General features: G+C 36.9%; 2 protein-coding genes and 1 long non-coding RNA gene across 6 annotated transcripts; 2 read left to right on the forward strand and 1 right to left on the reverse strand.

Annotated features, from left to right (window-relative positions):
- Positions 1-277: 277 nt before the first annotated feature.
- LOC140829147 (protein kinase PVPK-1-like) lies at positions 278-12,375 on the forward strand. 4 transcript variants are annotated; one of them, XM_073192279.1, is made up of 6 exons: positions 278-979; positions 1,242-1,376; positions 5,525-5,633; positions 9,060-9,240; positions 9,723-10,850; positions 11,397-12,375. In XM_073192279.1, the coding sequence occupies exons 5-6, from the start codon at positions 9,967-9,969 to the stop codon at positions 12,232-12,234; spliced, it is 1,722 nt and encodes a 573-aa protein (XP_073048380.1). In that variant the 5' UTR covers positions 278-979; positions 1,242-1,376; positions 5,525-5,633; positions 9,060-9,240; positions 9,723-9,966; the 3' UTR covers positions 12,235-12,375. The 4 variants fall into 4 exon arrangements, with proteins under 4 accessions (XP_073048380.1, XP_073048452.1, XP_073048298.1 ...); XM_073192351.1 differs by lacking the exon at positions 1,242-1,376; XM_073192197.1 differs by lacking the exons at positions 278-979; positions 1,242-1,376 and having other exon boundaries at positions 5,566-5,633; positions 9,753-10,850.
- On the reverse strand, positions 5,892-8,122 carry LOC140829358 (uncharacterized). The gene is made up of 2 exons (XR_012117457.1): positions 8,006-8,122; positions 5,892-7,865 (listed from the first exon to the last, which is right to left on the reverse strand). It is a non-coding gene; the product is annotated as an uncharacterized lncRNA (long non-coding RNA).
- Positions 12,376-13,325: 950 nt separating the features above from the next.
- Positions 13,326-23,695, forward strand: LOC140829404 (altered inheritance of mitochondria protein 32-like). The gene is made up of 5 exons (XM_073192648.1): positions 13,326-13,733; positions 14,081-14,166; positions 14,538-14,843; positions 14,982-15,065; positions 23,032-23,695. Exons 1-5 carry the CDS (start codon positions 13,335-13,337, stop codon positions 23,357-23,359), a joined length of 1,203 nt encoding a protein of 400 aa, XP_073048749.1. The 5' UTR covers positions 13,326-13,334; the 3' UTR covers positions 23,360-23,695.
- Positions 23,696-23,946: the final 251 nt, after the last annotated feature.

Here is a 23,946-nt window from a genome sequence, read left to right on the forward strand (position 1 = left end):
TATCACATGAGACTCACTCTTAAAAATATTGTATTGCCCTTTTAGTTTAGCCGATGAGTTATCGACAAGTTAATATGAAATTTTCGTAGTTGAAATTTAATTTTTCCTTAATTAACTGCAAAGAAATCTGTTTTTTTTTTTTAAAAAATCATTTATATATATATATATATAAATTTCGAGGAAATTTATAATACATCATTGGAAAAAAATATATATTGGGCTGCAATGGGCTTTTCAATTGATCTTTTTGTTCCCATTATAATTGGGCTGGATAAGCGAGACAGATTACATCATGCACCGATATCTTCATTGTCACAAAGAGTGGGGATTGACATGAACTTGACCTGAGCTGAAATTGGAGCTTTGGTCGATGGTGGACAGCGGCGGAATCTTTACCGCCGGTTCCTCGACTATCTATGAGGCGTTTGTTGCTTCTGCAATGGCCAATCTTCCGTCCACGCTCCATTTTCAAGGCCCGTTCAAATATCACAGAAACAAATCGTTTTCAAGCTATTGTCCCCACAATCAAATTCCAATCCTCTGATTCTGTACATATCCCAACGCTAAGTCGCAGTTATCGATTTACTAATCTAATTCAGTGAAAATTCCTAAGAGATATTCAGTTTCAAATGCATTTAAGCAAGGTGGATTATTGCTGCGGCGATAGGGATGAAATTATTCACGTTTTGAAGAGATGGGTGTAGTTTATTCGGAGAGATTTTCCCTGTGGAAGTTGGTGGAGACTGGCTGATAGCGAGCGAGAAATGGGTAGCTCATCGATTGCGGCGAAGCCGGTGACTGTCTTGAGTGCTCTGAATCAAATGTGGGCGTTGATAAATGATGAGAAAGGGGTTTGAGAAAGGGGTTCTGTACACATCATCTGGCTGGCATCGGTTCGTGTGATCAGTTCTACAGAGTTCTTTACTATGTTTTTGTGATCATTTGACGCGACTGTACATCTTTGATCGGGCATGAACTTGTAAATCATTTCTGTCCTCTTAACTTATTTAACTCATTCAGTGCTGTTCTTTAGTATTTGTTTTGCGCACTCTTCTTTTTATAAAATATTTCACATAGCTGATGCGATCGTTTACTCTTATTGGATATCATTCTTGTCTGATTTGGATTTTCGTACGGTGTATTATAAAAGTCCCCGATATTATGTGTTGAACTATCATCTTTTCTGCAGCTTTCAGATATTTCAATGCCCGGAATAATCATGGACTCTGTTTTTTCTGCAGTAAATGGTGAAACCTTAATGTTCTACCATCTGAGACTTTCAGCTCAAGAGTTCTATACTTTTGAATTCATAGAATGCCATCTTTCTTGGATGGGAATACTTGAAACTACCTTTAACTCGCATTTATTTTTGGGCGGTATGTAGCAGAAGACTTGTCTATCAACTGTATGCCCTCTTGAAAAGAACGACACTATGATTCAATGTATTTCGAAATCATACTTCATAAAAAAGTAAATGTTTATGTGAACACTAAGAGAAGCTTTCAATTCATTGATTACATCGATCCACCTCCAATGAAACCTTAAGGATATTGCTAACTCATCTACATTTAAGTGTACCAGTTTCTCGTGGCATGTGCTAATAACTTCAAGCAAGCAGATTGCCATATTATATTACTATTTTCAATTCTGCGAGTCATTTCTAATTGTTGTCGTAAATGTTCCGAACTTGGGCCAAAGGGATTTTAGTGGGTTGGGCCAAGACTATGAAATACAAGACAATCCAAAGTCTTCAAATATTTTAGAAGGGCTTGGAAGAGGGAGAGAGAATAGGCGATCACATGCAGTGGAGGGAAAATGAATTTAAAGGGCAGAGTTGGTTATTGTGGGGGTAATGGGTATTGAGAATTTTATTGAGGATTGAGGTAGTTACTAGCATTGTTATGGAAGGGGAGAGAATTATGTTCAGTGGGGATATTGTTCTTGATCTTGTGGCGCCATTTTTCCTCGAAGGAACTCGGTCATTTCTTTTGTAAAAGTATTTTATATTGCATTAGATTGAATTTCCTTTGAGTCTTCCGTCTCTGTGTTAAATTGTTGCTGTTTTATTTTGCAAAGTAAGATATAATTTGTGACAATAAACATACTTCATCAAATGTCAGAATTGGGGCTCTATAACAAACATCCAGGAATAGATGTTATCTGATAATCGTTTCTGTTTTGGAATTTTATCTCAATGCCGTATATCTTGTTTAAGCAACCATTTAGATGCTCAAAAGGACTATTGTTTTTTTTTAAACCTTGATAGCAGGCTTACATGCATGTGTTGTGGCTTGTTCACTTTATCAGATGTAGAGCTGTGGTACTAATTGGTTTTTTTCTGAAGTCCTGCAGGTTAAGCTCCCGAGGGAAACTTTATTTAGTCCTCTTTCTCGGGTTTGTATTTTATTTAGACTATGCACAATTAGGTTTGGAACTTGATTCGACATGTGCTCTTTATTAGTTTCTACATATCGTGTAATTCATCAGGATGGCGTTACATTTTATGGAGGATACGTCCTTTTTTGACTCAGAAGCAGTTGGGGATCTGACTAGCAGAATTATTGCAGATTGTCAACGATTATCTCACACAATTGGAAATAATATACATTTGATCCTGAGAAATATTCTTCAGGTCACCATTAATCTAGCTCATTCTAAAGTATTGATCACTTACCTAATTTTGGTCTTCTCTATTGACTTATATTTTTCTGGGTTCAGGTGCTTTTGTCAACTCGATGATTTTGTCGTGGTCCCTAGCACTGTCATCACTGATCATATGCTTTACTTTATCTGCAATTTTTGTTATTTGTGGCCTGTAAGTTTTGAGATACTTCTTTGCATACTGAATTTCACAGTTCACTCCTCCGATTCTCTGCTAGTTGTTTATATGATTTTGTTGTTACCAGTATCTTAGGACATTTCATGTGACCCTTTACTGCCTAGATAGTACATAGTCTTGGTAAATTTTTTGGTGTATTTTCGTAAAAACCGGATCTTCTTAGTGGCTTTTAATACAAATTTTCATTTATAGTGCTGTGATTTGGCAATTTGTCAATAACTAACCGTTTTTGTAGTAGTCTAGGAGATTTTGACGTTAAAGCTTGTTATTTGACTTTGATTATCGACAATGGACTGCACCAGTATCCTAATTCTCGCGCCTATCATGTTCAACTAGCACCTGGTTTGTTTCCCACTTGCAGTTTTTTGGAGCACTGAAAATTTCTTTTTCGTCTTTTTCGTCTTTTTTGGACAGGTGCCAGAAAAAAGCAGCAAAGCTTGCTCAAGGTTTGACCTCCTCTGCCAATGATGTACATCAGAAAATTAACTCATATTTCAATACATCTATTATTCCTTGTCAAATATCTTCTCCCAAAAAAATCAGGTTGCCCAAGAAACACTGTCTTCAATCAAAACAATCTGGGCGTATGGAACAGAAAGAGAAGAGTGTCAAAGGTCTTACAATGTTATTCAAATCATGTGCTTCATTTGTATGGTTTTCCTGAATATTAAAGCAGCAACGCGTGCAAGCTGAAGCTGGGTATCTGTAGACTTATTTGCGTAAAACATTTAGCTTTTGAGGTTCACCCAATGGCTTGAGCGGCTGGCGTCCATGGGTATGCGAGAAAGTGTTATGGTTTCTGGAAGAACTTGAGCTTCATCGTGTTGTATAGAATGATCCAGGTTTGTCTCTATTTGATAATGATAACAAAAATTTGTACATTGTACTAGAAAATCTGATATGTACATAAATATTCTGAAATTATATCATAGGTTTTTGCAGTTCTTTTAGGATGAACGTCTATTTTATCCAGCCGTCTTACAGTCGATTCATCGTTCACCTAGTAGTCAGTTCTTATCAAAAGGTTGGTGACTTTTTTTTTTTTTGGCTTTTTTTTTTTTATCTGATGTGCTCATGATCGAGCCTTTTCATGTCTGGTATTAAAAGATTCCTTGGAATTGTTCTATGACGCTCAACTCTTCAATCCTTACAATTTTACTGATGCACAATCAATTTCACAATGTCAAATCTTCAATTCTTCAAATTTTAAGGTAACCCTATAACAGTATGAGGGAGAGCTAAATATGTTCTTTCGACATTTACCTTTTTAAATGATCGTTTAGTTATAGCTCTTTGGTCTTTCTACATTGAATTCCGTTTTACTGATTATTTGTTGCTACTCAATCCATGAATTTGCTGTTTATTCTCTGACAGGAGTAAAATTTCAAGAGCTGACAGGATGCATCGAGTTAGCTTATGTGTATAAGTGATGGACAGTCATACAATTTGTATGAAATGGTTTACAATGTTCATCTCCAGAATGCTCTCTATTTATGATTTCGTCTCCAGTGATCTTGTAACGCGAAACTTTTACCTCTGTCTGTGTTCCCTGATATCCAGATTTATATAAACGGCATTCCTCTTAAAGAGATGGACGTCAGTTGGCTGAGAGAAAATTTTGGATTTGTTAGGCAGGTTAGACTCGCAAAAAACTTGAATTTGGTTGAACCTTGCTGCACAAAGTTGTTCGCTGAAAGTTCTTAACGATCAGGAGCCCCACATTTTCCGTAGTGATGTCGAGTCGAACATAAGCTATGGCTGCTTTAGAAGCATTAGAAGAGAAAAGATATAAAAGTATTCGCTCACGATTTCATCTCTCTTTCTAATGGTTATGATACCATAATTGATGATAATTTGCTGAGTGGAGGGCAAGAGCAGCATTTCAATAGCAAAGCCCATCTTCAGAGATCCTGAGATACTGGTACTTGATGAAGCCACCAGTTCTCTCGATGTTGAGAGTGAAAGTTATACGAAGGTATAAGATTTGGCTTTAAATTCTACCTTAAAGGGAGGGTATATCGTCTTCAAAACTATAGTACATTTGACATTCTTGTACTTCCATACGTACACTGGACAGGAGGTTTTTCATTGTTTGAAAAATGATTCGAAGAAACTGGGAATCATTATAATAGCACAAATGTCAGTTTTCCTCACTACGCCCCTTTGCGTTTGTAAGCAATTCTGAGCCCGCTTCCACAGGCTGTCTTCTGTCAAAGGAGCAGATAGAATCCTGGTTATGGACGATGGACAAATTGTTGTGGAAAAATGCTTAATTTGTTCAAGTATCCAATGAATAAGAAGCCTGAGCCAAGTTGAACTTCCTTTATTTAGAAATGGTATGATTTTGAGAATTTATCTTTCTTGGGAAATAAATCTTTATATTCTATTCTATTACTTGTCTTAGATAGGGAATCATGCTTCTTGATGAAGACTATTCGCAAAATATATCCTCTTTAAGGCAGGTTGTGAATAGTTGTGGAGACTGACGTAGTTAGAAGAACTAGGTGGACAAAATTCAAATAATATTTTCTTTTGTAAAAAAAAATTATTGGAAAAATTATACTGTTTTGTTTTGTTTTGTTGTATTAAGATGATATGATTCCACAAATTGAATTCAAATAAAATTTTCAAAACCCTCCAATTTATATCTTTAGAGCTGATCATTTGAACCATTCATTCACGCAGATTGGCAATCACAGGGATAGAAATGGAGAATATGCTTTGCTCCATCATCAAGAGAATGGCCTTGCCTACTGAACACGATCGCTGCTCCATTCAAGTTCTGCAAATCAAGGTAGGTTTTCTATTTTCTCTACTATCAATTTTTAAATTCCTCTACATATAATCCCCAGTCGCTAGGAAATAGGAATCAAGTATGTATTACAACTTTGCCATCTCACTATGTCTCCATCCTTTCATTAATTGGCAATAAAATATTTCACAACCACTTAAAATATACAGGATGAGACTGGTGCTATGTACATAAAGGAAAAGAGAAGAATTTCCACTTATTTTGTTGTTTTAAATTACTGTTGGCGAAAGGGAGCGAACCTTTTTCTTATAATGACTCGAGCAGGGTAGTGTCGAAATCGGCGGGCTGTGGAACTTGTTGATGTGGGAGCCCTTTAACTTTAACATCGTCCTTGGCATCATTACCATGTCCACCATTCTTGCTGCTGCGCCTGTGCTCATCAATCTCATCTCTCACTTCTTTGTTGCCACCCTTCTTCTCTGCCTCCACCTCTTTTCCGTTTTCTTCTCGTTTTTCCTTATCCATCCCTTGTCGAGTTTCGTCAGATTTGCAATTGCTTTAGTGCTCAATCTCGTGTCTGTGTTTGTATCTATAAATTAATTCAAAATTGTTTGTCAAAGAACACGTTGCATGCATATTCAGATGTTTTGGTTTATGCCACGTGCCGTGTCCCTCTAGCTTCTAGAAGTTGCTGGACTTTGTTATCACATCTTTTCATTCTTCTTTCCACGCATCGTTATATATATATATATATATATGCCGAGAGGGACCTAAGCAGTCCTTGATTGGGAGATTTCATCCCTTCAATAGCAGCCCTTGTACTGATTTTAAGCTCTTGACTGGCGCCTTTGTATGTCTCAACTTGACCTCTTATTGCCGGTTATGGGCTTGCTCGATTGGACTTTCTATATGTAGATGAAAGTGACGACTTGGTCTTTTATCGTCATTATATGATATCCCACTCGGAATCCCCATCTTATAGACGTCTTTAGCCACCCACGCTATTAGAGCTATTGCATAGGTCTACTGGACAAGGGTGCTCACAGAAGTGTGCAGGATATCAAAACTATATATATTTTCGGCATATATATATATATATATATATATATATATATATATATATATATATATATATATGCTGAAAATAATCCAACTAAGTATCGATTCAATGATCTCGAATTTAAATGCCAACTTATAATTAAGATCATAGGAGGACGAAGTTTATTTGAAAAAATAGGTAATTTGGAACTTCCAAATGGACGGCCAGAACAGTCCTCGTATTGAATTTACTCTGCCAAGAAGAAGCGATCTCAACCGCACGTTCCGTGCAACTTTATGTTTCGAATTGCTGGAAAGTATTTCTAAAGCCTGGTTTAGTTTTAGGATTTTAGCCTCTCTTCTTTAGGTTCAAATTATTTATGGCTACTTACGGTGGTGGTGGGCATGAACCCAATTCAATAATGGAGACTGAAGAAAAAGAAATGATTAATCCCACGCTAACTAGAAAAGTGAAAGTATACAACAAACTTTGTCAAAGAGGTTATGATGCTACTTCTCTATGTTACTTATTTTTTTTTTCTTTTTTCTTAGATAACGACCGTGTTTGAAGCCAAAAATTTCATATGAAAAAATGATTTTCGAATATCTTTTTCCACTGCGTTAGGACTCATGTTCAGAGTTCTTACGGATCAGATAAGATCGGGTTCCAACATGTTTAGTTGATTGATGACAGAATAGGTCCCATTTTTGGGGGAAAAAAACAAAATATATATATATATGTTCTCTTCATCATTCCACGTGTAGGATTTCTTTTGTCCTTTTTGTTAAAATAATCATTCGGGAATTGGTAATAAGTTGAAAAATGGCTAGATTTTTATGCTGCTTTATGTCTGTGCATTATTGTCTTCTCTACTCGGTTCACACTTTCATATGTGGCATACACATTTCACTTTTGCAGTCTTTCTGCTACTTATTTTCTTTTTGAAATTACAATATGGGGATGTGCTTTGTGGTGGTCAATGTTTGAAGTTTTGAAGCATGGTCAATTCAATATATCATTTCAGCCACATGAATGGTACTTTTTTTTTTAAATATTTTAATAGAGTTGATATATGTTACATTTGAGATTACATTTGAATCTCAAATCAGATATTTAGCCATTTACGTACACTACCTAAAATAAATTCTTATCCACAAAAAGGAGGAGCGAGATTATAAATTACACCATGAAAATGACTACGTATTGTAACGAGTATCTGATCAATTCATGGTTAACTGATAGATGCATAGTGGATGCTGTTGATTTGATCCTATACAATCAGTAATTGTATCTCAATTATCATACACTTATATATATATATATATATATATATATATATATATATATATATATATATATATATATATATATATACATATATGTATGAATGCAACGTTGTGCATACCCACCGTGTGAATATGATATTGGTTTATTTAACAACGTAACAAATAATTTCAAAACTACACCTTCTTTCCTTAAAAAAAAAAATTTAAAAATATATATTATTACCCAATCATAATAAAGATGCGTAATTCATTGTAGGTGTTGACCTACGAATCGAAAAGTATTTAAGTTTTTACTGCACAAGGTCCACGTGCCTCAACCTTTGTTCACGTGCCTTCATGTGACACCATCTCGTGGATTGATAGAGGCTTGTATGCTCAATCCATGTGATTATTTTTAGGCTGTTGAGAATTCCATCATATAAGATATTTTAATTATCCTATTTCAGTTTAATCTCACATATTTTAACATAATAATTTGTTTATAATCCAAACTTAAAATTCCAAAATCAGAAAAATATTCATGAGCAAATAAAAATACGTAATTAAGATACTCATTGTTTTGTTGTACGTAAAAACGGATTCATTCATGAAATGCTCAATGTTCTTAATTCAAGGATATGTACCATAACTTTTTTCTATTTGTACATGTATTTGAAATTGTGCATTGTCCCCGTTTATAAAATAATTGCATCATAAAATTTCAGGAAAACTGAAAATTTATAATAATAAAAATTTAAAGGCAATCCAAAGCAAAAAATGAGTAATCTACTAAGTATTCCGTTTCTTTATGAAATAAATTTATTTATTAATTGCCCCTACTACGACTATTGTTATTATTATTTTTTATTATTTTTTTGAAAAAGCAAAAAGTCCAGCCCAGGTTGTCTCCGCTACCTACAGTTGCATTTTTTACACACACCAACGCACATACTTCGTGAAAACAATGTGCAGATAGAAATGAATTAACGAACCGTTTTACGGGTAAAAGATGTGAGAAATGGAAGATACCATCATTGGGGTTTTCTCTTTTAAGCTTTTTCTCACTTTTAATTGCTTTGCTCGTGGACTGCGTTGCAAATTTCAGTCTTTCTTTTGTTTATTTCTCCATAAAAGTTGAATCTTTAAGCGAAGAATATCTTCAAGGATTTATATCTCCAACTGTTACTTTTTGCGGGACTTCTGTGTCGAGTGTTGATTGGATCTCGAAAGGACTGCAAGAAGAATGGAGAAAAAGTAGCCGTCTCCTGTTCATTTACTTTCTTGGAGTTTTATCAAGTGTTGTTTCTTGATGAAAGATTGTCCGGTCACCTGCATTTTCTAGGAGGCGAGTATACTATTTCATTTTATATTTTGTTATCCTGAGGTTTGATGTTTGGTTTTCTGTGGTAATGTGAGTGGAAAAGGGTGTGTTATATGTAATGGGATACACGAATTACATAACTTAGCTGGATTTTTATTTTTGTTTGGGTAATTCTCATTTTTTTCTTTTTTTCCTTTTGGTAAATGGGTTGCTATAAAGATAATTTTTCTTGATTCTAGTGAATCTGGAGAAACGTAAAGTTTCTCCTTGAAAAGAAAGTTACTTGTCGTTGTTTATATGCATCCCATCGCCGATATTGGAATGACAATACCTGAATAGTTGGTGGTGGTTTGGGTTAAGATAGACTGAATTGTAATCGTGCCATTTTAACTGTATCCTTTGTTGTGGTGCTTATAATGTGATCCGTACATCAATATTTTCTTAAGGAAAAGCAATTTACTTGCTGGGTAAATAATTTAGTTTCATTTGATAACGGAATGTTTCAGTTTGACTATTATGCCATGCAACAATGTCAGATCACTCGTTGAGGGAGTTGGTTCCTTACAGATGAGTTCCAGTTCAATGGGTTGTGTTTGAATATAACTCTTCTGTGCGCGTAATCAGTCGTCTACAAAGCAATATAGATGGGAAGGGAGTTTGTCTGGATCTAGCGCAATACCTACAGATCATAAGTTGAAGACTACAAATTCTGCATCTGGCTCCATTATCAGTTCAAAAAGCTCTAGCAAAATGGCCCATTCCATGGTTAAAAAAGATGGAGGAAGCAGTATACTCAATGAAGGAAAAAAACAATTTCTTGGCACTGGTGAAGAAGAAGATGAAATGACCGAAGCTGCTATCCAGAAGCTGCGGCCATTGGATGATTCTGAGAATGTTATTACCAGTGATTGTCAAGAACCTTTGGTTTTTCCTTCATCGCGATCTGAGAGAGCTATCGACCTTTTGAATGCAAACTTACCATCTAAACCTGGAATCGGATATTGCTCAAGCCCTCAAAACAGTTTTTACTCTGCCATACAGTACACAGGAGCTAAACAAAGCTTTACAAACACAGAAGTCAGTGAATGTGCGAGTAGTATCAAGAAGTCTGGTGAAAGTGGTGAAGTTAGCAACTTGTGTGACTTGGTTGAGAGTAGGAAAATTAGCATGTACCGAGGCAGTACTTGCAGTGATGTTAGTGATGAGAGCAGCTCTAGTAGTTTGAGCAGTGCTTTATACAAGCCTCACAAAGCCAATGATACCAGGTGGGAAGCAATTCAAGCCGTCAGGTCATGGAACAATGGGGCGCTGGAGTTGAAAAATTTCAGGATTTTCAAGAGATTGGGATGTGGTGATATAGGAAGTGTTCATCTGGCAGAGTTGATTGGAACAAGAACTTGTTTTGCCATGAAAGTGATGGATAAAGATGCTCTGGCAAGTCGGAAGAAACTTCTCAGAGCTCAGACGGAAAGAGAGATTCTGCAATCTCTGGATCATCCCTTCCTTCCCACTTTATACACTCATTTTGAGACAGAAAAATTTTCTTTTTTGGTGATGGAGTTTTGTGCTGGAGGAGATTTGCACGCGCTTCGGCAAAAACAACCTGGGAAATTTTTCCCTGAGCATGCCGCCAGGTAAAATTTTATTAAATATTGGTTTGGCTGTTTGGTATTTGATTATGGAATCTTTAGGGGCCTAGTAATTTAAAAATGCTGTTATCCTTTAGATTTAATAAAGCGTTTGGATTGAGTTTTCTCTTATCCTCTGCACTTCCTAAATCTCAACTATTCAACAATGACAATTTAATGCTTTGAAACGTTGTTTAATTACTTGCAAAAACAATCTCAACAGTCTAATAAACAAAATGAAAAACAAGTAACAATCTCCTGAGACGTCAAGTCCCTCTGTTGCAAGACATTTCTATTTAATCTCTTTTACCTTTTAGATCACATGGGAATTGATGATTTCGCTATTACTTCTAGTTATCATCGTTCCTCAGATGGAATCAATAGTTGCTCATAACTTGGAGGCAAAGAGCTCCTATTTCATTTTATCACCGCTTCAGAGTATATTGGAAATTTTCTTATGGATGTTGGAAATAATAATAAATAATCCAAACAGACCGAAAAAGTTTTTAGCTAGATATATTAGTCGTGTTAATTGTTAATGCCAACCTACAGGTTTTATGTGGCAGAAGTTCTTCTTGCACTAGAGTATTTGCACATGCTTGGGATCATTTACAGAGATCTTAAACCAGAAAACGTTTTAGTAAGGGAAGATGGACACATAATGTTGTCAGATTTCGACCTCTCCTTGAGATGTGCCGTGAGCCCAACCTTAGTCAAATCCTCGGTTCCCAACACAGAATCCAAGAATGCAGGCTACTGTGTCCAGCCTTTTTGCATCGAACCATCGTGCGTGATCCAGCCAGCTTGTATCCAACCAACATGTTTTGGACCACGTTTCCTTAAAAATCCAAAAAAAGAAACACATAACCATGTCACCCCTCTTCCTGAACTTATAGCCGAACCAACAAATGCTCGGTCCATGTCCTTTGTAGGCACGCACGAATACTTGGCACCCGAAATAATAAAAGGCGATGGCCATGGCAGTGCAGTGGATTGGTGGACGTTTGGGATCTTTCTTTATGAGCTCTTGTTCGGGAGAACTCCTTTTAAGGGTGCTGGAAATAGAGCTACTTTGTTTAATGTTGTTGGACAGTCCTTAAGGTTTCCCGAAACGCCTACCGTTAGCTTTGCTGCAAGAGATTTGATCAGAGGCTTGCTTGTGAAAGAGCCACAGCATCGCCTTGCATATAGACGTGGGGCAACCGAAATTAAACAACACCCTTTTTTTCAGAGTGTGAATTGGGCTCTTGTACGCTGTGCCACTCCGCCAGATGTGCCACCGCCGTTCTTGGTGCCAGATGCAGGAACACCTGCACCACCAACAGCAGAGAAAGTCCAAGGTGTAGATGTGAAACCTTTAGGTAATTACTATGAGATTGATTTCTTCTGATCGTTTTTTTTTTTTTAATAACTCGAGGCTGTTCCATTGCATTGGATGAATTAAATACGAAGGGAAGTTGTTTCGTTAGAAGGGAGGCAAAAATGTGTTTCCTTGAATGAGTAAATGCCTATATATGGTGTAGATTGATGTAATGCATTTTTTTTCATTCAGTTTTTTTGTTCACACACGTGCGCGCGCGTGTATATATATATATATATATATATATATATATATATATATTTCACTGAATACCAAGTAGAGAGGATACAAAAATAATTGCAAATAAAATCATTTGATAAAAAATTGAAATTGGATTTTACTCTATATCTTATGTTATAGAAATAACAAATTATAAGCTCATGTATTGTAAAACTATATATTTTAAATATTGTAAAACTTTCTAGCAACTGACAGAGTTTATAGATTGATTTGTATTTTTCAAAAAGTTTTGCTCTAATTTGTTTAAGAACCTTACAAAATGATTTAAATAGAATATAATTAAAGGCGACACACATGTTACAATGATCAGGATAAAGATCCTCACTCCGACAAGGGTGAGTGATCCTCAAAACCCTGTCCTTAGTTTGAATTGCAGGTCGTAGCTCTCCTGCATAAAGCCGAAATGGTTATTACTCTCGGTTAGCCATACCCCTCTATCACACTATTGGAGCTGGCCATTAATTTCCAAAGTCCTTGATTCTTATTATGTAGAATCTTATATATATATATAATCATTATAATATATATATATATATATATATATATATATATATATATATATATATATATGTTTAACATCGTTTTAATAATTATATTATAATGATAAAAAATTACTGCAATCAACTTTAAAACATAATTTGTTATGCATTGTCCCACTTCATCGGGTAATAGTTATGTTGTTGCTGTAATCCAAGTGTCTAGTTTTACTTAGTTCTTAGCGTGCAAGAAAATAGTTTTAGTAATAAATTATTCCTCTTATTATGAAAAGTCAAGAACAAGATGAATAGAAGTAGACACTGGAATAGTTTTGTAGAAATAAAAGGTAAAAGTAATATTTAATTTGAAAATCAAAGATTTAAATTAATATATTTTACACAACAAGAAGGAAAATGCGCCTGTGCGTAGCTCAACCGACCCGATTTATCCCCTCAATCTCACAATTATATGTGCTTCTCCACTCCCCCAGACTAATTCCTCTGAGTCGACCAATTCTTGCACGTAACCACCGCATTTTCTTCCGAGTGTCAGCTCTTATGGCCGCACAATCGGAGAGTTTTTCCACCACCGTCGCATCCGCCGACGAGGAGACCACTAAATACGGCTTCGAGCGTGCGGAGATGTACCAGAAAAACCTCGCCGGGTCGGTTAACCCATACGAACGTCATTTGTTCCTCTGCTACAAGTCTCACGACTCGTGGCCTTCTCACGTAGAGAATTCTGAATCCGATCCGCTACCAACGCTGCTTGCTTCCGCTCTCAAAGCTAGGAAAAAGGACATCCAAGTTCAGGTTTATTAAATGACATTGAATTCGCATGACTATATGTTTGCTGCTAGCAGTTGTTGGAAATTACTCAGCAGGTGTGAATATGAATTTATGCTTCGTTTGATGTTGGATCTTGGATTAGCTCTTCGAGGAATGAGAGTGAAATCAAATCCGGAATCCATTTACACCGGATTCCACAGTATTTTTGTATTGGAACTCGGATTAGCTATTCGATGGATAGTAATATTGAAAAACGAAAGGCATACTTCAGTTAACTAGCTTTTACAGTATTATCCATTACGCCATTCTTTGCTCCTGATATGCATTTGTGATACGTTTGGGTGTTACTGAGTTGAACTTGGTTTTTGTAGACTAGGCTGACGATATGTGAGGGAGGCGATGATGTGAAGCTATCGGATGGAGATGTTATGATTTTTCCTGACATGATCGTATACAGGTAATTATTTTGATGGTTTTCCACCATTCTGTTTTTTAAGTAGGCGAGGTATTGCTATGGGCTAGGAATATATTTATACATGTATTTGGTGTTAGATGTGTTTTGATTGCTTTTATTCCACACACATGATATATTTGGATTCTCTAATTTCCTATGGCTTTATTAAGTAAAATCAGTGGCCCGAAATACGATTTTCCTTTTGCTTCATGTCATATATTGGGGCAATTTCTTCTTACTATAATCAAAATTTATTCCTTATGAATGGTGTTTATGGTTGATCAGGATGCTATGATTTTGTTTTAAAGTTGGCTTGCTCAATTGTCATGTTGTTAATTTGTTACTGGCACTTAAAATCTTTTCGTTTACTGAAGGGACTTGAAAGACTCAGATGTAGATAGCTTTGTTGATGATGTGCTTGTTAGTGGCAATCCTTGGGTATCTGGGATCCCGGAGGAGTTAACAGGTTCTTATGTGTTTGTGTGTGCTCATAACAACCGAGACAGAAGATGTGGTGTTTGTGGTCCAGTTCTGATTGAAAAGTTTAAAGAGGAGATTGATTACAGGAATTTGAAGAACCAGGTTTTTGTTACTGCTTGCTCACATGTAGGTGGTCATAAATATGCAGGCAACGTGATTACTTTTAGTGCAGATCCTGAAGGAAAAATTGTTGGTAACTGGTGAGGATACATTTCACTTTTTGTTTTTATTGTCCTTGAGTATTGGCATAGGACATGTTCTGGATGCATTTTTTGTAATATTGTATCCGTTGCACGTATCTTTTCGTCATTTGAATTTTCTCACATTGTTTTATGAAGGTATGGTTATGTCACCCCTAATGATGTTGTTGAATTGCTTGATCAGCAAATTGTGAAGGGTCAAGTCATTGACCGCATTTGGAGGTATGTTTATACCACATAACCATATCTCTCTCTCCCAATTCACACACAGGCTTTTATTTTTTTCACTCTGTATTGATGCTCGGTCTGACTAACTGATTTTAACTTTAAATTTGTGTATTGTGTGTCATTTGTGTAGCATGTGGTTTAGTCATTCTTCACTGGCTACTGAAGCTATTTAATAAACTGCTTTCTCGGTCAAACTCATCTTTGAATACATTGGCAGGGAATTTTGTTGCCTTTGATTCGGCATTTTTATTCTTGTTTTGGTAATTAAAACAATAAAACTAGAGTGATATCTACTTGTATTTTATGTTGTTAGAAGGCTTTAATTCGGTTCACAACTACTCTCACTTGTTACTGGCAAATGAATTTTTATAAACACATTATGCAAATGCTGTTGCTTAGGTCTGTGTTTACCGACAATCTGTAGCGCCCTTACCCGAGCCACTACTAAACAGACTAATAAACATGCAACATTAAACTTAATACCAACAACTAAACAGCGGAAACCAAATACTTAATCAATCTTACAACCCAAATGAAAACAAAGCAATAACGACAGTCTTAAACATTAATACAACCATAACAAATACAAAACATAACCCTGAACGAGAAAACGATAAACCACAGAAAACTTCCACTGGATCACCACCGAAAACCCAACTGCTCTAGCCACTGCCCTGGTCGTCCGAACCGTCCAACCTAAGACCTGCCCCGTGGAATGAGGTGCCAAAGATGAAAACAAGGACGTGAGCGACAATCGCCCAATACGAGAATGTACGAGTATACAAACTGATATGATGCATGCAAAATGCAATATGCTCGGCTATCAGGGATCAAGTCAAGAATCTCATGCTCAGTCTAGAGACGCCTGAGTGTGTAGTCTCTGATCTGCCCTAGGCATGTTTTGGCTCCCACACTCATCATCAAGACGTGGACCTGCAATGTCCAGGTCATCAGAGCCCGTGGGTCCCGTCGGACACTGTAGCTCTCGATGCCCCATCGTCCACAATACAGAATAGGGCTGAGCGGCCCCAACAAACGAGGTATATCTCAAAAGATATCAGGCTCAACATGATATGTCATGCATAATATGCCAAAGCAGTAAAACATGTATCATGCAACAGATAAATATGCAGCATATAAGTGTGTATACTACGCTTGGATATCTCAGTCAGTACATCACGTACCTCACTAAAACAATCTGACAGAAAGCTCTGAATCTAGACAATACCAACATAATGAAATCACTAACAAACCAGATCAAACATGCTACAAAGATCTCCCTATGATCCTTAAATCACTATATAAGGATTTAGGATTATACCTGCGTCCGTCGTCAGCCCGCTGATGATGTCTCGATCTCAGTACACCGACCCTCCTCGAGTCGACACTAGCTCCGAAACTTCCTGACACCAAAGTGCCCTAGAAACTGGCTAGAAAACCTAAGGTACAACTAGAACTCTCTCTGAAGAATACGGTGAAGGAAACAAAAGAATCGGCTTCCATTTATAGGCTGCATCCGCACTATTTCAGAAAATCCGAACCAATCTTATCTGCCACGTGTCAGAATCTCATTGGTCTAGTTGGATTTCTCGAGATAATGTAATCCGAAGTAGGTCGGGTTATCCATTTAAAATTCGGTGGATACCAACAACTTAAACCCGAATTATCAATTCCTTAATAATACTAAATTAACAACTCATTAATTATCTCTTAATTAATATTTCATTCAAAATAAGAATTCGGGTCATTACATCCTCCCCTCCTTACAAAGATTTCGTCCTCGAAATCAAAACTGAAGTACAATACAACGGAATAAAATACAACTCAAAACAAATGAGGATACTCTGAGCGCATACGACTCTCTAACTCCCAAGTCGCTTCTGCAGTACCTCGGCGTTGCCATTGCACTAGAACAAGTGGAATGGTCTTGTTTCTGAGCTTTTTCTCTTTCCTACCCATGATTAAAAGCGGCTGCTCGACATAAGTCAAGTCTTCTTCAAGTTGAACGTCTGTCGGACTAAGAACGTGCGACTCATCTGCTACATACCGTCGTAGCAACGATACATGAAAGACATTATGAATGCTGGACAAATACGGCGGTAAAGCCAATCGATACGCCAAATTTCCAACACATTCCAAGATCTCAAAAGGTCCGATGAATCTTGGGGCTAATTTTCCCTTGAGTCCAAATCTCATCACCCTGCGGAACGGTGAAACTTTAAGGAAAACTTTTTCCCCTGACTGAAACTGTAGAGGTCTACGCTTGGTATTCGCATAACTCGATTGACGATCTTGTGCAGTTTTAATTCTCTTCTTGATCAATTCCACTACGTCAATCGCTTGTTGCACTAATTCAGGTCCTTGCACTTGTCGTTCTCCTACTTCGTCCCAAAACAAAGGAGTACGACAACGTCTACCATACAATGCTTCGAACGGAGCCATACCAATGCTACTGTGGTAGCTATTGTTATATGCAAACTCCACAAGCGGCAGATGATCATGCCATGCTGGTCCAAAATCCAAAGCACAAGCACGCAACATGTCCTTGAGTGTCTGAATAGTCCTCTCAGACTGACCATCGGTCTCTGGATGATAGGCAGTACTCAGACTCAATGTCGTTCCCAACGCTTTTTGAAAACTTCCCCAGAACCTTGAGGTAAAGCGTGGATCTCTATCACTGACTATACTTGTTGGCACACTATGATATCGACCCAAGCTTCAGCAACATCAGCATTCTCGTCTCCGGTCAACGGTGGAGGTCCAATCTTCATGAAATCCATAATGTTGACACGGTTCCTACGTCTCCTTTCATCATGATCTCGGTGACGCCTTCCGTCACGATCTCTACGACGATGTTCTCGACCAGCCTCATCGTCGCCATAACGGCCATGTCCCACACTACCGTGACTGCTTCCATCTCCTGACATCTGAAAGGAAACTAAAATCAACTTCTAAATCCTCAAAACAGAATAACTAATGTCCCAAAAATCTTTGCATGCTCTGATACCACCAAATGTAGCGCCCTTACCCGAGCCACTACTAAACAGACTAATAAACATGCAACATTAAACTTAATACCAACAACTAAACAGCGGAATTATCAATTCCTTAATAATACTAAATTAACAACTCATTAATTATCTCTTAATTAATATTTCATTCAAAATAAGAATTCGGGTCATTACACAATCTGTTTGATACACACAATCCCCTAATCTACGTTAATCTAATATACACATCAATTTAAAGATTAAACAATCAATCTAGCATCCCTAATTGATTTTATCATAATCTGTAACGCCACCCCTCGAGATGGTTGATATGGGTCTTCCATTCCCAGCTTGCAAATTATGTCTTGAAAAGCTGCGGTGTTGAGTCCTTTGGTGAGCACGTCAACAAGTTGCCTATTAGTAGGAACATATGGAGTACAAATAAGTTTGCTATCAATCTTCTCTTTTATAAATTATCTATTCACTTCTACATGCTTTGTTATATCATGTTGCACCGTATTATGGACGATGTTGATCAGAATAATTTATAGGTTCTTGCCATTTGATTTTGAGATCATCAAGAATTGTCTTGATCCATAGCAATTCACATATTCCCAAGGCCATTTCCCTAAACTCTTCTTCTGTGATTGATCTTGTCACTACACTTTGTTTCTTACTCCTCCATGTTACAAGATTTCCTCCGAGAAAAGTGCAATATCCGGAAGGAGATCTTCTATTCACAGGTGACCATGCATAATCAGCATCATGTATGCTTCAATGCTCAATCCTGTATTTCTTTTAAACGAAACTCCCTTGCCAGGACTTGTCTTAAGATAGTCTAAAATTCTATGCTCTGCTTGTAAATGTCCCTCCCTTAGATTATGCATAAATTGGCTCAATGCTCACTGCATATGCGATATCTGGTCGTATGTGAAATAGATATATGCGTTTGACTACCAGCCGTTGATACATTTCTTTTTCAACAAGAGGATTTTCATTTAAGTCTCCAAGCTCATGGTTGATTTCAATTGGAGTTTGGGGCCTTGGGCTGGCTTGCAAGTCAACATCCCAGTCTCCTTCAATAAATCTGTGACAAATTTATGTTGTGAAAAATAAAGATGCCCTTGTTGGAACGTGCTACTTCAATTCCAAGAAAGTATTTCGATCTTCCAAGTTCTTTTATTTCAAACTCCTTTGCCAAACATATTCTCTTTTATTTCGAACTCCTTTGCCAAACATATTCTTAAGATCTGTTTTTTGTTCTTATCGTTCATAGTTACAATTATGTCATCAACATACACTAGGAGAATTGTGACTCTAGAATTTGAATGCTTGGACAAGAGTGTATGATCTCCTTGACTTTGCTTGTACCCCGACTTGAGCATTACTTGTGCAAATCTTCCAAACCATGCTCTAGGTGATTGTTTGAGACAATATAAAGCTTTTTTTATCTTGCAAACTTTATTGCTTCTCTCAATTCCTTAAATCCTGGTGGAATCTCCATGTAAATTTCTTTCTTCATGGTGCCATTTAAGAAGGCATTCTTAACGTGAAATTGATCAAGGCTCCAGTTGAATTTGGCAGCGAGAGATAGTAAAGTTCGGACTGTATTCATCTTGACAACTAGAGCCAAGGTTTCTTGATAATACACCATAAGTTGCAAAAGAGTCTGGCTTTGTATCTTTCTAAGGAACCAAAAGATTATATTTCACTGTATACACCCATTTGCATCCCACAACTTTCTTTCCCGGTGGTAAGTTAGTGATCTCCCAAGTTTGATATTTTTCAAGTGCCTGCATTTCATGTTTCATAGCAAGTCTCCAATTCTCATTAGATAAAGTCTCATATAAAGAATTATGAATATCAATAATGTTTAACTAGTTAAAAAACTCCTATGTGAAGGTGAATTTTTTTTTAAGGTAATATATTTGGCCATAGGTAATCTATACTATATTATTAAATGTGACTGTGTGAGGATATCAATAATGTTTAACTTGCTAAAATCAATGAGTAAATTAGTCTGGATAGATAGCGAGGCTGAGATATCTGGTTCAGAACATACCTCAGTTGCAGAATTGGGAGAGGATTCTTGGACTCGTCAAGATCTGTGTCGAGCTTCCTCCTCCTCGAGTAAACCTGGTTAAAATGCATGTGTTCAGGTAGGCTGTTGGAAGAAGATGGTGAATCAATCACTGTTGGAGGGAAGTTGGCTGAAGGTAAGTCCAACAAGAATGCATCCCTATCGTCATAATTGAGAGAGTATAGGTACTCGTTCTGGGAATGAGGCTGGCTGAAATAAGAATTTTGTTCATCAAAGGTGGCATCAACTGAGACAAAAACCTTTTTGTAGGTGGATGGTAACACTTGTATCCTTTCTTGGTGGTTGAGTATCCCAAGAAGATACACTTAAGAGCTCTAGGGTCAAGTTTCCCCCTGTTTTGACTATGAATGTGGACAAACGCAATGCACCCGAAGACTTGCGGGATTAGATTATTTGCATGATTTTATGGATAAAATCGAGAGAGAATTTACAATGGTGATTTAAATCCCAAGACGCTAGAAGGGCAATCGATTTATAATTTAAGAAGCGGTTCATACTGCTTCTTCCCAATAATTTTTTGGGACATTCTTTTGAAAGAGAAGTGCTCGAGTGGTGGCTAAAAGATGACCATTCTTGCGTTCTGCTACTATATTCTGTTGTGGAATATTAACACACGAGGACTCATGAATGGTTTATTTTTTTTCCAAAATATGGGGATAGGGTTTGGTATTTTCACCCCAAATTAGTTCTGGATTATGTTATGAAAAATTTGAAACACATCGCTGATTTCACTCTTATATTTGAGAAGAAAACTCCAAGAAATTCGGATGCAATCATCCACAAACAATACAAACCAATGAGATCCTGCAATATTCAAAATATTGGAGGGTCCCATCTATCACTGTAAATTAGACAGAAAAGAACTGAACATTTATTACTTATTGGAAAGGAATCACGCTTGTGTTTAGCAAACTCACGCACATCACAGTGAAGGTGTTTATTTTCTAAACCCTTGAACAAAGACGGAAACATAACCTTCAAAACACCAAAGGATAGGTGCCCTAATCTAAAATGTTGGAGCCAGATGCTATTTTTATTCGATGAAGAAGAGAAAAATGATGAAGCTGTTTCACCGGGGCCAGTTTCTTCAAGATATAAAGTCCATTCGCCTTCTTAGCTAGTCCAATCTTCCTCCTCGAACCCCGGTCCTAAGAAACACAAAGCGAAAAATAAAAGAGGACGTTACAATTCATATCAGATGTAAAAGCTTTTGGATGGATATTAGGTTCTTGGAGAGCTTAGGCACATGGAACACATTTCTTAATGTAAGTACTTTACTAACAAACACGTCGCCAATTTCAGCCACAGTTTTAAGAGAACCATCAGCTATGGTTATTTTCCAATTACTAGGACAAGGTGTGTAAGTAGTGGATATAAGAGAAGAGTGTGCCATGTGATCAGTGGCTCTGGCGTCTATCATTCATGAATTTCTAATAGCTTTATCGGAGACATTTACCCTAGAGAGATTGGGTACTTACCTGAAAGTGCCAAGGAGCAGTTTCCATAGTTATCCCCACCAGCCTTTTCAAGGGATTTGATCATCCCTTTGAGTATTTCAATTTCTTCCTTGAGGTCAATCTGCTTCAAATTTGCCAATAGGAGCACCAAAGTTCTTTCTCATTCTCACGTCCGGGAGCTTTAGTCTGTCATTCTTTTCCCTTTTTTTTGATGTGAAAATTCTGATTTTATTGCCACCATAGCTGAACCATTCGAATTCTGGACTTCAAGCATACACTTCTTCTACTCTCTTCTTCTTGTATTAAGGAAATTGTTTATTCCAATGATGCAACTTCATCCTTCCCAAGAATTTGAGCTCCGTCCTAATCAAATTCAGATTAATCCAGCCAAAAAATCATGGACTCTGTCTTTATCAATAAAGTTTCTGAGAGTAGTTGCATCTTGAGGGTCCTTCATTTTAGTGATTCTGTAGTGGTCAAGTTCCTGCCATTAGTTTTGCAATTGAATCGCATACTAAGTGACAAATTGTTTATCTGCTTGAGTACTCCTACTTTGACTTTTGTTTAAAAAACATGAGCAATGTTTCTAGCTTTGGAATAGGTTCGACAGGCTGATCCCATATGGCTTTAGCAAAAGTCAGGAACATAACTGTGTCACTGATTCTCAGATCCATTGAGTCCCACAACCATGAAATAACCATAGAGTCAGCTTCATCTCATGTTTCAAAGCCTTTCTCACCTTTTTTCGGTCCATTGCCCACAAGGTGACTGAGTCTTCCTTTTCCTTTCAAATATGTCTGCACAAATTGAGACTACTTGAGATAGTTTTTCCATCCAATGGATAATTTGCCTTAATATTCTGCAAATATCCAATTGACATACTAGAGTTTACTTCCTGAGACTTGGCAGAAGTTAGAAGTTTTAGAGTTTGACATTGTCAATTTAGAGGCTTAAAAGGTATGAATAAAGATTCAAACAATCAATCTATCATCTCTAAATGATTTTGTCATAATCTCCAATATATACTAAAATATTGTTTTAAAATAGTAACTGAACCAGGTAATTATTGGTGTCCACCTTTTTGATGAGTTCAATTAGACATTATTTGCTTTCAGTCTATCCTACTGATGATGAAATTCTACTGAATTTTGCTAGTCTCACTAAAACCCAAATGAATCCGATTGATAAACGTACTGTTTACATGCATTAAGATTTTCTTCTCAACTATCTGCTCGGGGAACTTTTGCTGTTCCTAGACTGAGAGTATTTTGCTTTGACTCTGATGATTAATTAATTATATAAACCTATGTACAAGTAGTGAAAATCGTGTTGCAAGTGAAAAGGGAATTAATAATTGTCATTACGGAATTATGCAATTCGCGACTGACAAATTTACCATTATCTAACTGTAGGGGCCAAATGGTCACAAAGGTTAAAGAAACAGAAAAAGTCGAATTGAAGTTAGCTAATGGGACAGCTGTGCCGAACAATGTAATCCAGCCTCAAGAGAATGCCATTGAAGAGAATGTACAAAGATCTGCAAGCTGTTGTCAAGGTGCTAATGGATTCTCTTGCTGTAGAGATGAGAGCACTGAGCAGAAACAGGATAAGAACAAAATGGGAGGACTCTCTTGCTGGACAAGTAAATTGGAGCAGCGCCATGTTCTCACAACTGTTGCTATAGCTGGTGCAGTAGTCACTGTTGCTTTGGCTTATGCTTTTTACAAAAGAGCTAGGTGAAGCATTCGTTTCGACTCAGTGTGTACTGTTTATATATGGGAGTTCTATATCCTTGATTTTGTGGAGTGATGCCAAGTCAATCAATAAATAATCCTTCTAACAAGCGAGTTAGGTGTTATACACAGTCTGGTCATAGGTTTGTATCAATACAGTACTTCACCTTTTCATAGTTGGTGTTCGACCACTAGTGTGAAAAACAGTTGAATGTCTAGCAATCTGGAAGTTAGTTAGGACACAATAATGTGTTTTAATGGAAGACATGATTGTTCTCATCTCCAAGCAGTTGGTACTTTGTCAAGGTTTTTGTGTCGTGTTGTATGTGGCTAAATGTGTCTTCTTTGGATATACTTAAATATAGGTGAATAATATAAATAAATATGTGTATAAATAAATATGTTTCACAAAAAATTGATTTCACTCACCCAACAATCAAATTGATGACTGAAACATAACTATTTAATTAATGTCTGTGAATTGCCGTTGCTACCAATAATGAGTTCCTTGGCTTTCAAAATTTTTAATTTATTTTTCGAGGAGGGCAAAAAGTTGCGCCACGGGCCAAGACCTCTCTGTGGCGGGGAAAAAGC

This window comes from Primulina eburnea, chromosome 1, assembly GCF_022965805.1.
Source record: "Primulina eburnea isolate SZY01 chromosome 1, ASM2296580v1, whole genome shotgun sequence".
NCBI classification, from domain to species: domain Eukaryota; kingdom Viridiplantae; phylum Streptophyta; class Magnoliopsida; order Lamiales; family Gesneriaceae; genus Primulina; species Primulina eburnea.